The sequence below is a fragment of the Aedes aegypti genome, chromosome 3 (genome assembly GCF_002204515.2).
Source record: "Aedes aegypti strain LVP_AGWG chromosome 3, AaegL5.0 Primary Assembly, whole genome shotgun sequence".
NCBI lineage: Eukaryota > Metazoa > Arthropoda > Insecta > Diptera > Culicidae > Aedes > Aedes aegypti.
In genome coordinates, this window is record NC_035109.1 from 33584192 (window position 1) to 33596652 (window position 12461).

Consider the following 12461-nt stretch of genomic DNA (forward strand, 5'->3'; position numbering starts at 1 on the left):
GAACCTGAAAAAAAATCATTGCGGGCCGCACAGAATGGCATTGGCAGAAATTTTTGGAAGAATAACTTAGAAAAATTCGGGGTATTACAAGACGAAATCCTTAAAATATAATCTCTAATAAGGCTCTTTACCTTAGAAACTAGAAACTTACATCAAATTTGAAACTCGCCTATAAATCATCAAAAACTTTTCAAGACAAATATCCAAATTTGGATACAAAGAATATCAAAATCTTTTTTTGTACCAATGTGAAACATCAAAATAAAGTAAAGTAATACATACAGTAGCTTCATTCCAATGTAACTATTTTGACTATGACATGTATTTTTTCGGTCGATCTAAAACATTTCCACAAGTCGAATTTCAAGGCGAAGAATCATCAGATCATTTTGGGAATCATACCCTTCAAAAAGCTTGAATTGAATTTAAAGTGTAGATAATAGGAGCTGTATTTCTATTTTAGTATAACGGGAAAAAATGCTGATATCAATGCATCCCCAGGCCGGAGTCTATCTGCGTTGTTTTTGAGTTCTTCGACTATTTGTTTCGTTAATGTTAATTTATTTTCCCGGTGACCATCTCAAATTGTCGCGTTTTCTCGATGGATTAAAATTCCCGCTTTCTTCGGTTTGTTGGCCTATTCATTACAGTGTTTATCCACAAAATATCGCTCACACAAAAGAAGAGAAATTGTGTGATGAATTGCTAAAATATTTGTTGTAGACGTTTCTTCAAAAATGTTGTAGAAATCTTGAGAGGAGGTAGTAAACAGGTAGTATTTTTCCAGACTTTGCGTGCCCAAACCAAGCACCTGTTCATATATATTGAATTGAATATATGTTTTGGAAATTCAAATAGCCTTTCAGCATTAAATCGATGACTATCCGAACTTTTCAGTATAAAAATTTATCGAAAATAAACAGATTGCTTTGAAGTGTACAGTTGGGCATTTTTTTTTTAATTTAGCATGACTTGTTAAACTTGACATGGAAATATTGTACTGTATTTTAATCATGTTAGAAGAGCTGACCATTTTTTGATCAAATAATAATAATAGTTTGATGAGCCACACAATAATCCAAAATTAAAAAATAGAATTGAATCGCTTGATCAAAAATTGATCAAAAAATTCAAATCGTTGCGACGAATCTCATATTCTTCCGCCTTCGTTCAAGCGGCCGATTGAACGTAAGCGACGCTGTGTTGCATGAAAATTTACATCATCTTTGCATGTTTCATAAAAAAAAACAGAGTTCAATGGCCTCACAATGAATGAATGAAATTTCCATATGAAAGGTGTGCATTTAATTTAAATCATCTTGATTTGATAATCTGGTGGTTTTCACTTGTGTGGTATTGTTTAAATTCATTCATAGTACGAGTTGTGCTGACAAATTCATGCTTCCGAACGTATACAGACTATCAAGAATCCTTAGAAAATCTTGGGTATAAATGGTCAGATTCAATCGAATTATTCACATGAAGATAGCTGGAGAAACAACTGGGAAAATCACCGTAGGAACTTCTTATGGAATTCTTATGGGAGTTCCTGGAAAATTTTGTACAAATTTCTTCAAAAACACTGGATTGAACCATTGTGGATAATCTTTGGAAGATCTACTAGAGTAACTACTGGAAAATTCGGTATAAAATTGGAATCAGTGAGCCCTGAAGGAGATCCTGGATAAGCATTTTGGAAAACTTGTAGGGTATCGCTATGAGAATTCCTGGTTAGATATTTCGAATCGAAATTCATCGCTAGGAAAAAGAAAAGGTGACATTTGTAGAAATAAGAGACTCAAGAGATATTTCATTAGTAACTAGTGGTCCCGGCAAACTTCGTCTTGCCATCAAGTAGGCTTTTGAAAAATGCTATGAATCGTCCCATACAAAATAACAGTTCCGTTCACTCTCGTTTTTCCAACTTTCCTGGTAAATATTCTTGGATTTTTGTACACACAAACACGTCGGAACCCTTGACGAACGAAACGGAGAAAGAATTATCTAGATCCGTTCACCCGTTCGTAAGCCATTTCGTGACATACAAACACCATTCAATTTTTATTTATATAGATAGTGAAGTTTTAGAAATTTGCGTTAAGATAGAGGCCAAATCTCTAATAAGAATTCGGCTACAAGCCCTGCATTTATTAGGAGGAATTCCTGGATAAATCAAGACCAACCATTGAAAAGGCCTCAAGTCCAAAATGTAAACAAATCGGTTTTCTGCTGATTTCAATGTACAGTCATCTCTCCCTTACTCGATATTGAAGGGACCATCGAGTTAGGGAGGTATCGAGTTACAGAACACAAAAGCAGTGCAACTGCGTTCCAAGGGACCGTCGAGTTAGCCATGAAAACCAACTTTTACTATGGTTCTCTAACTCGATATCGAGATACGGAATATCGAGTAAGGGAGAGTTAACTGTATAAGAGCCTATTCTTACTAAAACATACAATAGTTATTTAAAAATATGCATAAAAGTTGAAAAAATAACATTTTTCTAAAAGGCCCCATCTCATTTTCCGTCAACCAGGATATTCATCGCAAATGCTGCCTATTCTCAAAAAGAAACCGTGTTGAGGCCTGTTAAACAAACATCAAAATTGCAATGTAGATTGCAAAAAACGTTCCAAATTCATTAAGTAGATGCAGGTTATACCACGAAGCGACTGCTCCTTGTATTATTTTATACAGCACATACATAATGTTCATGAATGGCGAAGAGTTCAATCAATCACATATTTAATCGACCGCACGAATCTTCTCTTGCTGTAGGGATCTCCATGTACTTTACTTCACCACTTAACACTCTTCTACTCTTCAAATTTCTTATTTCATCATCAATTTTGAATGATTTTCAAAAGGCCACATCAGAAGATGATGAAAAAACAAGCCACAACTAGAAGGCCTCAACACATTTTAGAGTAAACAAAGGCGTTAACTCACAGGCCTCCTCAGCGTCGGCCAGCGTCTATGGGCACAAATGAAAAGGGCTGCACAGCTTTTGGTGAAATAAAAGCCTCATTTCCTTTGACTCGTTTTTTAGCATGATTTTTTGCTAAAATGATAGTAATGAATATTCATAGCTATAAATCAGTTTATCCATTGACTTTCTGGACGATAAAATAACGTACAATCTCTAAATTCATAATTTAAATTTGATTTATTGTTTGACAAAACAAGATTGCATTTTTCTCATTGTTTACTTTTTGGAGATGAGGCTTTTTGAATTGTTAGTCTTTAAATACCAGACGAAATTCATTGGAAACTCGTGATGGGTTCTTCGATACAGTTAAGCAACGCATCAATAACTTCCAGGGGAATTAATAATTTAGCATCACAAGTATTTCCTAGAAGAATTCCTGGTGAGGCGGCAGAGGAATCTACTAAAACATAATTCATGCTTTTCCCCTAGGAAAAAATCATCATAGCTTTGCCAATGGATGTCAACCTGAGGATGAACAGTTTTTTGGATGTCAACCTGAGGATTTCAGTTTTCATGGTATACTTTACAGGAATCCTCCATAAACTTACTTTGTATGGAAATTAGAAAATTGGCACAAAATTCTTGTAGGTTGAAAATTAGTGCCTTTTCCTCTACGCCTTCAATTTTCATGGTGTACTCATGGTTTATGGTTTTTAGGAATAGATCTGCCGTGAATCGCAAATCAGTCCCATCTGTAAAAAGTAGGCATTAAGAAAATGGCTTGTGATGTTTCCTAACTCGTTTTCCACACGAATATTCAAAAAATTCCAGCGGATTGGAACATGGTCAAATCTTCATGTAACATTCACAATTTGTTTTTCACTACTATATTTTTCCTAGAAAAATATAAAGATGATTAAAACACGTTTCATTTTTGTGTTATACGGTGCGGAAATCTGTAGTGGGATTGATATGCGGTTACTTTTCATTATGGGACAATTTGACTTGCTGTTTTTTCCTATTTTTACCGAACAAATGCAGATGGGACTGACTTGCGATTCACGGCAGAGATGCTCTACAAGAATACATTTTTTTATTTAATTTACAATATCATGATAGAATTTCGAAGAAAACATCTTGGATTTCTTTTGATTAATTTCATCCTGCAGCACTGGGTCGAAGTCTGGTCAGCGAACTAAATTGTACAGCGTAGACCGATTTCCCTATCCGGTTCTAAAGAACGCGAATTACATCTTATTCCCCGCAGTCACTTACCTGGAACAAGAACGTTCCTGCTCACCAAACTCTGCTCTTCCATTCTGAGGTTATTTGAATTCATTTTGTCAGATAAATCTATTAGAAAGATGCATTTTCTTCGCACTAATCACAAAACACTTCTATCATTAGTCAGCTTGATACTCTCGATTGACGGATCTGAGATCCGCGAACACCAAAGGTGAGTACCTTTTACTCGGCAAGCGCCGGCACTCACCACCACCACACCCGCACGAAATCCCTTTGAATGTATTTTCAACCCACACCAACGCAACCCTACTTTCGGAGAGTTCCTTCCTCCGCAAGTGAGTGTCTTCTTCCGTCTTGCTGCTGAAGGAGACCCAGAAAGGCGTATCGACGGGTCAATTTTCACTGTTTTTCACCGTAATCCATGAGGGCATCCATTTTTCACCGCGTTTATCACTTGCCGGGTACACTCGCACAACGTTTGCAGCCAGGTTTGAACATGATAACGCACTTTTTACCGCAGAAAACGACGATTTTCACGGAGCACACTCGACCGACCTGCTGCTCTGACTGGTGGTTTTCTTTCTTTTGAAATTCGGGCTGCCGTTCGACGTTTGCGTGACATATATGTGTTCGGGGAGAACTGCTCGAATCATCGTTTCATTGGTGTTGGTGTGTTTGCTGGAAATTCTAGCAGCCGTTTATCGAGGGGTTGCTCCATGGAGAATCGAAAAATTTCACTCACGCGCAAACAAATTTTGTTGTATAATCTACCGAATCCATGGTAGAATTAAGAACTGCACCAACGATTTTCAACCGACTACAAAAATCTGTTAAGTTTACTATAATCTGGTGAAAATCACTGAGCAGTGCAGTAAATTTGACTATGTCCATAGTAGCATCCACTACAAAACATTGTATTTCAATCCGTGACACCCACCGTACAACACAGTGTGGTCAAAAGTATGATGCCAAACTTCTCAGATCAAAAATGTTTGTAGTCAAAAATACTACAACTCTGGTTAAATCAACAGAAGAAATTTTCTTGTGTAGTGATGTTGACTATGTTTTGGTAGAGTTAACAGATTAATGTACCCGCATAAACTGGAACAGTATAGTCACTGTTTCCGAAACTATCCGCAACTATTTGCGACAATTACTGAACAGTTCCATATCACATCCAAAATAACAATATACGCACTGTACCATAAACGTTTTTTACAATTTGATGAATGGTAATTGGGAAAATAACAATGTGGGGAATAGGCGGTTAAGTTATGTAACCATAAAAAAACGCCGATTTTTTCGAACAAAATTTGTCGATGACAATCTGCCAAATGATTGGAATACTATCCATTTTTTGCTAGATTCACTGTACCACAAACAGTTGAGAAATTGTTGAACTATAAAGTCTCAATAAAACTAATAATGTTTGTGTAATCATTCATCCCGGATAAAAAATACAATACAAAAACAATATAACGTATTGAAACAGTACCATTCAATATATTGGAAATACAATACAGTATATTGTAAAATGACAATACAATTACAGTACAATATATTGTTTTGAACAGTTCACTGTATGGTATATGAGATTTTTGCAATATAATGTATGGGTGGTTAAGTATCGTAACAATACAAATATAGATATTTTCTCATACAAACATTTTGAAAATACAATACGGTATATTGTTCATGTATTGTCTTGATAAGCAATTCGTGTATTGTTGTACAATACAAAAACAATTCAACGAACTGTATCATGGTTGCATTCGTCGTTACAGCTAATGTCAAGTGACTTCTAAAAAACTACTTATTTTTACTTTTTGAATATTTTTCACCCAACATTTCTTGCTTTCTGAACTTGTTTTGTTTATTTCTTTCAGCAAAGCTACATAGAAAAAAGCAACAGTTGTTTTACGCGAAAATAGGAATTTGACCAAAATTGTAAGGTATAAAACCAATTGAAAACAATACAGTGTTCTGTTACAATATATTATATTGTTTTTGAATTGTATATCCATACAAGAATAATGTTGCTTCGACATGCAATAACAATACGCTGTATTATATCCAATACGTTATACTGTACATTAATGGTTTGTTCCATTCACTGAATGATACGTTTTTATCCGGGATTTACTGTGTGGTATGGTACTTTAACCCTGTTTTATTGTGCTGTTATGTTTGTACATTATATTTTAAAACGTTCTTATTCCTTCATGAAAAATTATAAAACGCAAAGTTAAAATTTATTTTTATCGCTTTTATTTCACTGTTTCCTCACCAATAGCGGAATTATTGCTAAGTTTCAATAATTGATTCTGCCAGTGCTAGTTGTTGTTATTTGCTGAGGGGGACTTTAACACGAGGGTCATTCGTCCCGTAATCCAGTGCCAGTCCAAAACATTAGTCCTCCTTAAATGACCTCGTCGTTTTACCTGACCTGCAACATCAGACATCCTTTCGCTTTGGATCCTTGGAAGAGTCGTCTACTGAAAAGATGATAGGTTCTATAGAAGACAAAGAAACACAATTAGAATATGAAAATATCGTATATCTGGTAAAAATACTTACGAATCCGATCCCGACCACATAAGCGGCTATCCGATTGGTCACTCACGTGGGGTTGGTATTGGAACCAGACACAGTTGCGCAGGGAACGTTGAGTGCAAAGTGATATTTCGCATGATCATTTGATTCTTTTTCCGTCGATTTCAAAGCATCGCCTATTGTCGTACTACCGATCGGTGGGGTTGGGTTGTTGCACGCTGTCGTGCAAATCCACGGACCTTTTACCGTTGCAGTTTACTCACCGTCGGTGGTCTTCCATCAGCTCGATCAATTTTCAGATGTTCCTATGCGTGACTGAGAAATCGAAATGCTGCACCCTGATGTCCGAATAATATCTTCCGACGGAAGATGAAACGACCCCAGTGGACAGATTCACGGAGCATTGCCGGAATAACATTGTAAACTTGGTTTCTGTCCAAAGGGTAAATCAACAACGGAACCGAAGCAAAAATATGATGGATCAGTTTTTCGTTTATTTTTTTAACTACATAAACACAACAGCTAACACGCTTAAAACCTTTAACACACCATGTAGTCATAATTGTAAATTACAATCATTTTATTATTATTAAACGTGTAAATTTTTTTTGTCATGTTTGATGTTTGTAATTCAGAAGGCAATGAAAGCTATAAACTGTTTAAAAACCAGTAACCGTGGATCGTAATGTGCGATTTCCACAGGATCTGTATTGTATATTCTGGGAGTGTTCAATTCAATCACGTACCATTTATTGAACGGTAGCTTTATGTTTTAACTATTTATCACAATTATCTATCCCCAAAACGTTTCACAATATGCAAACACTTCAATATATTGTAACTGCTTGATGTAGATTGCTTAGACCTAGGGGTACGACACTCGCAGGTTATCTCCATTTTAGGCCAAAAGTGAGCCGAAATGCAAAAAATGGTCATATGGGTCAAATTTCCAACGAAATAAATAAAATGAATAATAATTCATCAAAAATCGATTAAATCCGAAAAAATCGGATAAAATCTGAAATAATTCATCGAATCGACTAAAATCGATGGGCACCCCTAAATCTCGAATGTCAAATTTTAGTGTTTATTTTATTTCGGTTTCACTTTTCGCGACTACGAAGCAAAAAAAGATTCTACAAAGCACTCGCACCAATGGAAAACCTCGTAAGGAACTGTCATCGTGTGCGTGAATAAAAAAACAAAAAATATCTTTTTCCTTGTTTTTCTCACAGAAAACTGAATCAGCAGCTTCGTAGTCGGGATCTGCGGGATTTGCCCGCTGTGGACGTTACATGGCAGCAAACGCAAAATTTCTACAGACGCGTGAAAGACAATCCCCTTCTGAGATAAGCCTTCGGAACGGCCGAGGATTTGGTCCACCGTGCCAGCATCTCTGCCCCGCTAGTGCACAAGTTCAACCACCCGCTCTATTGGTCGAACAAACCGCCTCGACGTGAGCGCACCGATCATCAAGGAACAACCGCAGGAGATCTACAACCATTCTAAGTTCAAGTTCCTCGGCATGGTCAAACGCTACACCGAGAAGGTATGCGAACCGCGACAGGCCTCCCAGGAGAAGGCCGCCTCCCTGAAAGAGCTCTCCTGGAAGAAAGCTAACGGCGTGGACACCACCGCTACTACTTCCCGAAGTGCGAAGGCGACGATGAAGATGATAACGCTCTTATCTCGGTTAAGGAAGATCCAGCCCTGCACACCGTAGGACGTCTCCAATAAAGTTTCCCGCAGGCGTCTACCGCACCGTGTCCGAGCAGGTGAAATCCCTCCCCAAGGAAGATGTCAAGGAGTACGTCGTCACGCTGATTACCGTCCTCCGCCTGACCCAGTACCTCAGCTTCCTGAACGACAAACGGCAACAGCAGGCCGTGGAAGATCAGTCCGCCCTGCTACCACCAGCAACAGCATCGCACCCGCCTACGCTTAAGCTAACGGAATGAATGTGCCATCGAAAAAATATTTAGCTTTCAAAAAAGAGTCTCAAGCATACTCCGAATGTGTTTCTTTGTCAATGATGATTTTTCGAGAGTTGTTCTGGATGCTCGCCGCTGAGGTTAGCGGAATAAGTTGCCAGTAATGGTAGAAAAAATCCTTGGTACTGAATTTTCTTCCAAATGATATAAATACCTAAGGGCCTGATCACAAATTTCATAACGCTGAAGGGGGTGAGTGGGAGTATTAGAAATGTTACAGGTCACACAAAATTCGTGGAATATTCCTCGAAATATTCATACCAAAAGCATTTCGTCGGGGTGGGTAGGTGTCTAAAATGGTCATTTTTGGCGTTATGAAATTTGTGAATGTACCCTAACAATAACAAAGATGTGCATTGAAATATTGATTTGCACGGGAGGAGTTTCTTAAAAGTGTCTTGTACCCTTTTAAGAAGCTACCTGGCAAGAGAAAGTTGCATGCATAGAAGTAATGCATTTTCTACTGCGATAGAGCAGTTTTTCTTTAAGGGGGCGTATTATATATCTTCTTCTTCTTGGCCTTACGTCCTCACTGAGACAGCGCCTGCTTCTCAGCTTCGTTCAATGAGCACTTCCACAGTTGTTAACTGAGAGCTTTCTTTGCCAAAGTAGCCTTTTTCTCATTCGTATATCGTGTGGCAAGTACGATGATACTCTATGCCCATGGAAGTCAAGGAAATTTCCATTGCGAAAAGATCCTGGACCGACCTAGACCTTCAGCATGGCTTTACTTTGTAGCCGCGGACTCTAACCACTCGGCTAAGGAAGGCCCCGTATTATACCTGTCTGACCCATATCAAAATCTGTTTTAGCAAGCTCTGCTTGTCGTAGCATGTCCCAAAGTTACACTAGAGAGTAATCTCACTTCCGCTTGAAGTCCGGATCTACTAGAAGGTTGTGGTCACCGGGACTTGGAAAATAGTCGTCATCTAAATCGGTGAAATTTTGCATATTGCAACTGCAAGGCTAGCATACCAACGAAGGATTTTCGTGATACGCAGCGGCCACTGGCACTTGTTTACTATCGTGCGGAAGAAACGTCAATTTTCATGACTGATGCGAAGACACCAACACAGACAAAGCAAAGATTTCGATATGTATTTGGCGATTTTCAATAGGATAAAGCTCATTAAATGAGATTTTTGGGATAATTTAGGATTTTGTCGATTATTATCATTCTACTGTGAAAATTACTCAGCAGAAAACACAAAATTAGTAAAAACTATAAAAAACCTTGATAATCGATCAAATGTGCAAAATCCGATAAAATGAATTTAATCTGGAGATAACTTAGAAAATCAAATGAAATAGGGTCGTATCGCACGAAAATTAAAACGAAATTGATTAGTGTCGTTCCCCTAGGTTAAACCATAAAACGCACATGTATTAATGCTCAAATGCGTGATAAGAAGAGCAAATCATTTCACAGATGGTAAGTATACATTGCAACTGTTTCTGAAGAGTTGTTATCTCCATATCATTAAACATAATCCGTACACTAAAACAAATTGTCACAATTTTGCAGAGATCACTCGAAACGTTGTTTATTGTCTAGTGCTTTAGACTTCATATTGTTCAACATAAACGTAACTGTTTGGGATGTTTTAACCCTATCACTTAAAAGAGGTTTATTGTTTGCAATGTAAGGCGAATAATATTTTTCTATGCGGGTAGTTTGATATCAAATGAATCTTGATGTTAAAACAATCAAAAATATTCAAAATGTAACAGTTTTCGAGAACACCTATATGGCCACATAGGGAACAACCACTATTCGAGTGCACGAAGGTACGGTGCTGCCATCTGGGAAAAGTTTGCTCGATGCGTGAAGCGTCGAAAATTTTACCCGGCAAGGTATAGGAAGCGAAATTTCAAATGCTCATATAAAATTAACTACAATAGTTATTTAAAATCTTTTCAGTATATGTTGATATACTTTTGATGGGCTACATTATAGGCATATAATTTTGAGTTTTATATTTTTTTCTCAATATGCTGCTGATTCTATAGTTGATCAATAGTCTAACCCCGTACACTTAACAGAATTTAATTAAAAAGTGTTTTAATTTTTTTAGAAGCATTTGAAAATTGACTTCCTATGCTTTGCCATGTAAAATAATCGGAGCTTCACGCATAGGGTCAACTGTGGTAATTACCTTCGTAGACGCGAATAGCCATAACTGGTACACTTTCCCTACACTGAGAGCAGTATTGCAGTAAAAATTACCATGTTGATGGTTTAAATTAAATACATCGCACCATTTGATTTGTGCAGACTACGTTACACATTCATCTCAAACGGGATGTGTGGTCTTTTTTACCATGCCGACGATATTCGAAGCATCAGTTAAAACTACCATGCTACATGGTAATATTGAGAACGAATTATTGTCAATTTTTTTTACCATGCGATGCGTTTAAAAAGACAGCTATCGGATAGTAAATTTGAATACTCTTTATATTTATTCCAACTTTTTTTAAATCAATATACCTATTCCATTACTAAAATCATAATCGTTTATTTAATAATAATGTCTATAATAATTTATTGTTCTTTAATCCATAAAAAGCGAATCTTAGATATGAAGACGGCGCTTGTAGTGGAGTCCTGTAATGAATTTAATGTCCGTATTTGCTTTCACCGATCTCTGATCCACGATTATAGCGGCTAATTCAACTTATGCTCCACATCGCTCGAGTTATCTGTTGAAAAAAAATGTGCACGATTAATATTCCGTCAATTTACAAAAAGTAACAAATCGATGATTGGTAGAATACTCACCAAGAAACATAGTAAAAATTAATCTTAATTATAATTTGGATAACTTAATTGGGCCTGGAAATTGAATGGTATCATCTGCAACATGAAAAGAAGTTGTTGAGCGATTTGTTTGTTTTGTGTATTAAATTTCAATATTTCTTACCAACTCGAGATCAACAGCAACATGGGTACAATATTATGAAAAATAAACAAAACTTTGTTCAATATTACGCCTAAAACACTGAAAATAATACTTTTTCTGTCCACACTTGTGTTAACTTTTCACAAGCTGACGGAGAAAAACAGCCATGTTGATGGGGGCATTATTACTACGCTTTTGTTGTGTAAATTACCATGCACATGGTAAAAATGATAACATTGCTCATTAAAAATTAAGGATCTTGTGTTTATCTCCAATACATGACAATAGTGCACTTGACTGCACATGGTAGTAAATTTTATCCATTGCTGGCATAGTAATTTCAACAACATTTCAGTAATTATGAAGACAAACACATTAAATTTCAACATAATTCTGAATAGTAATATTAAGAACCATGAAGTGGTTGTAGTTACTCCAACATTAATTTCAGTGTACACGTCGTGTTGTACACTGTAAACTCGTCATTACCCTTTAATGTGGAAAAAATACCCATTATTTTCTGATATATGAAGACGTCAAAATAAAGGGTAAAATATTCCGGCCATTTACTCTTTAATGGGTGGAAATTTCCTTGCAATTTAAAAATAGATTTAACTTCTCCCTCAGACCCTGCACAAGATATAATAGTTTATGTACACAAACCCGTAACAGTTTAATAAAAACCAGAATAGCCAGTAATTTCAAGGTATTGCGTATTTCTTTCACCACTGGACTATCGCAGAAGTTTTTACAGGTGCGGAAACGTTGATAAAAGTGCGCAATTGCATCAAATCGGGTAGGTGTCTATGGGGGACTTATTCTTTGTAAATCAAAGAATA

General features: G+C 36.8%; 1 protein-coding gene, 1 long non-coding RNA gene and 1 pseudogene across 3 annotated transcripts in view; 1 reads left to right on the forward strand and 2 right to left on the reverse strand.

The window, feature by feature from the left end:
• LOC5567375 (PH-interacting protein) overlaps positions 1–4759 on the reverse strand; it is an 88317-nt gene extending 83558 nt beyond the window's left edge. For both annotated transcript variants that reach the window (XR_002501591.1, XM_021851281.1), the window contains exon 1: positions 4206–4759. Coding sequence is in view for 1 of the 2 variants with exons in the window: in XM_021851281.1 (XP_021706973.1) it covers positions 4206–4269 (64 nt within the window). In the remaining variant the exon portion in view is untranslated. The remainder of the gene's footprint in view (positions 1–4205) is intronic.
• A 3208-nt stretch (positions 4760–7967) lies between these two features.
• LOC110677648 lies at positions 7968–8725 on the forward strand (annotated as a pseudogene).
• A 2276-nt stretch (positions 8726–11001) lies between these two features.
• LOC110679242 lies at positions 11002–11860 on the reverse strand. Its single transcript, XR_002502324.1, has 3 exons — positions 11644–11860; positions 11502–11576; positions 11002–11422 (listed from the first exon to the last, which is right to left on the reverse strand). It is a non-coding gene; the product is annotated as an uncharacterized LOC110679242 (long non-coding RNA).
• Positions 11861–12461: the final 601 nt, after the last annotated feature.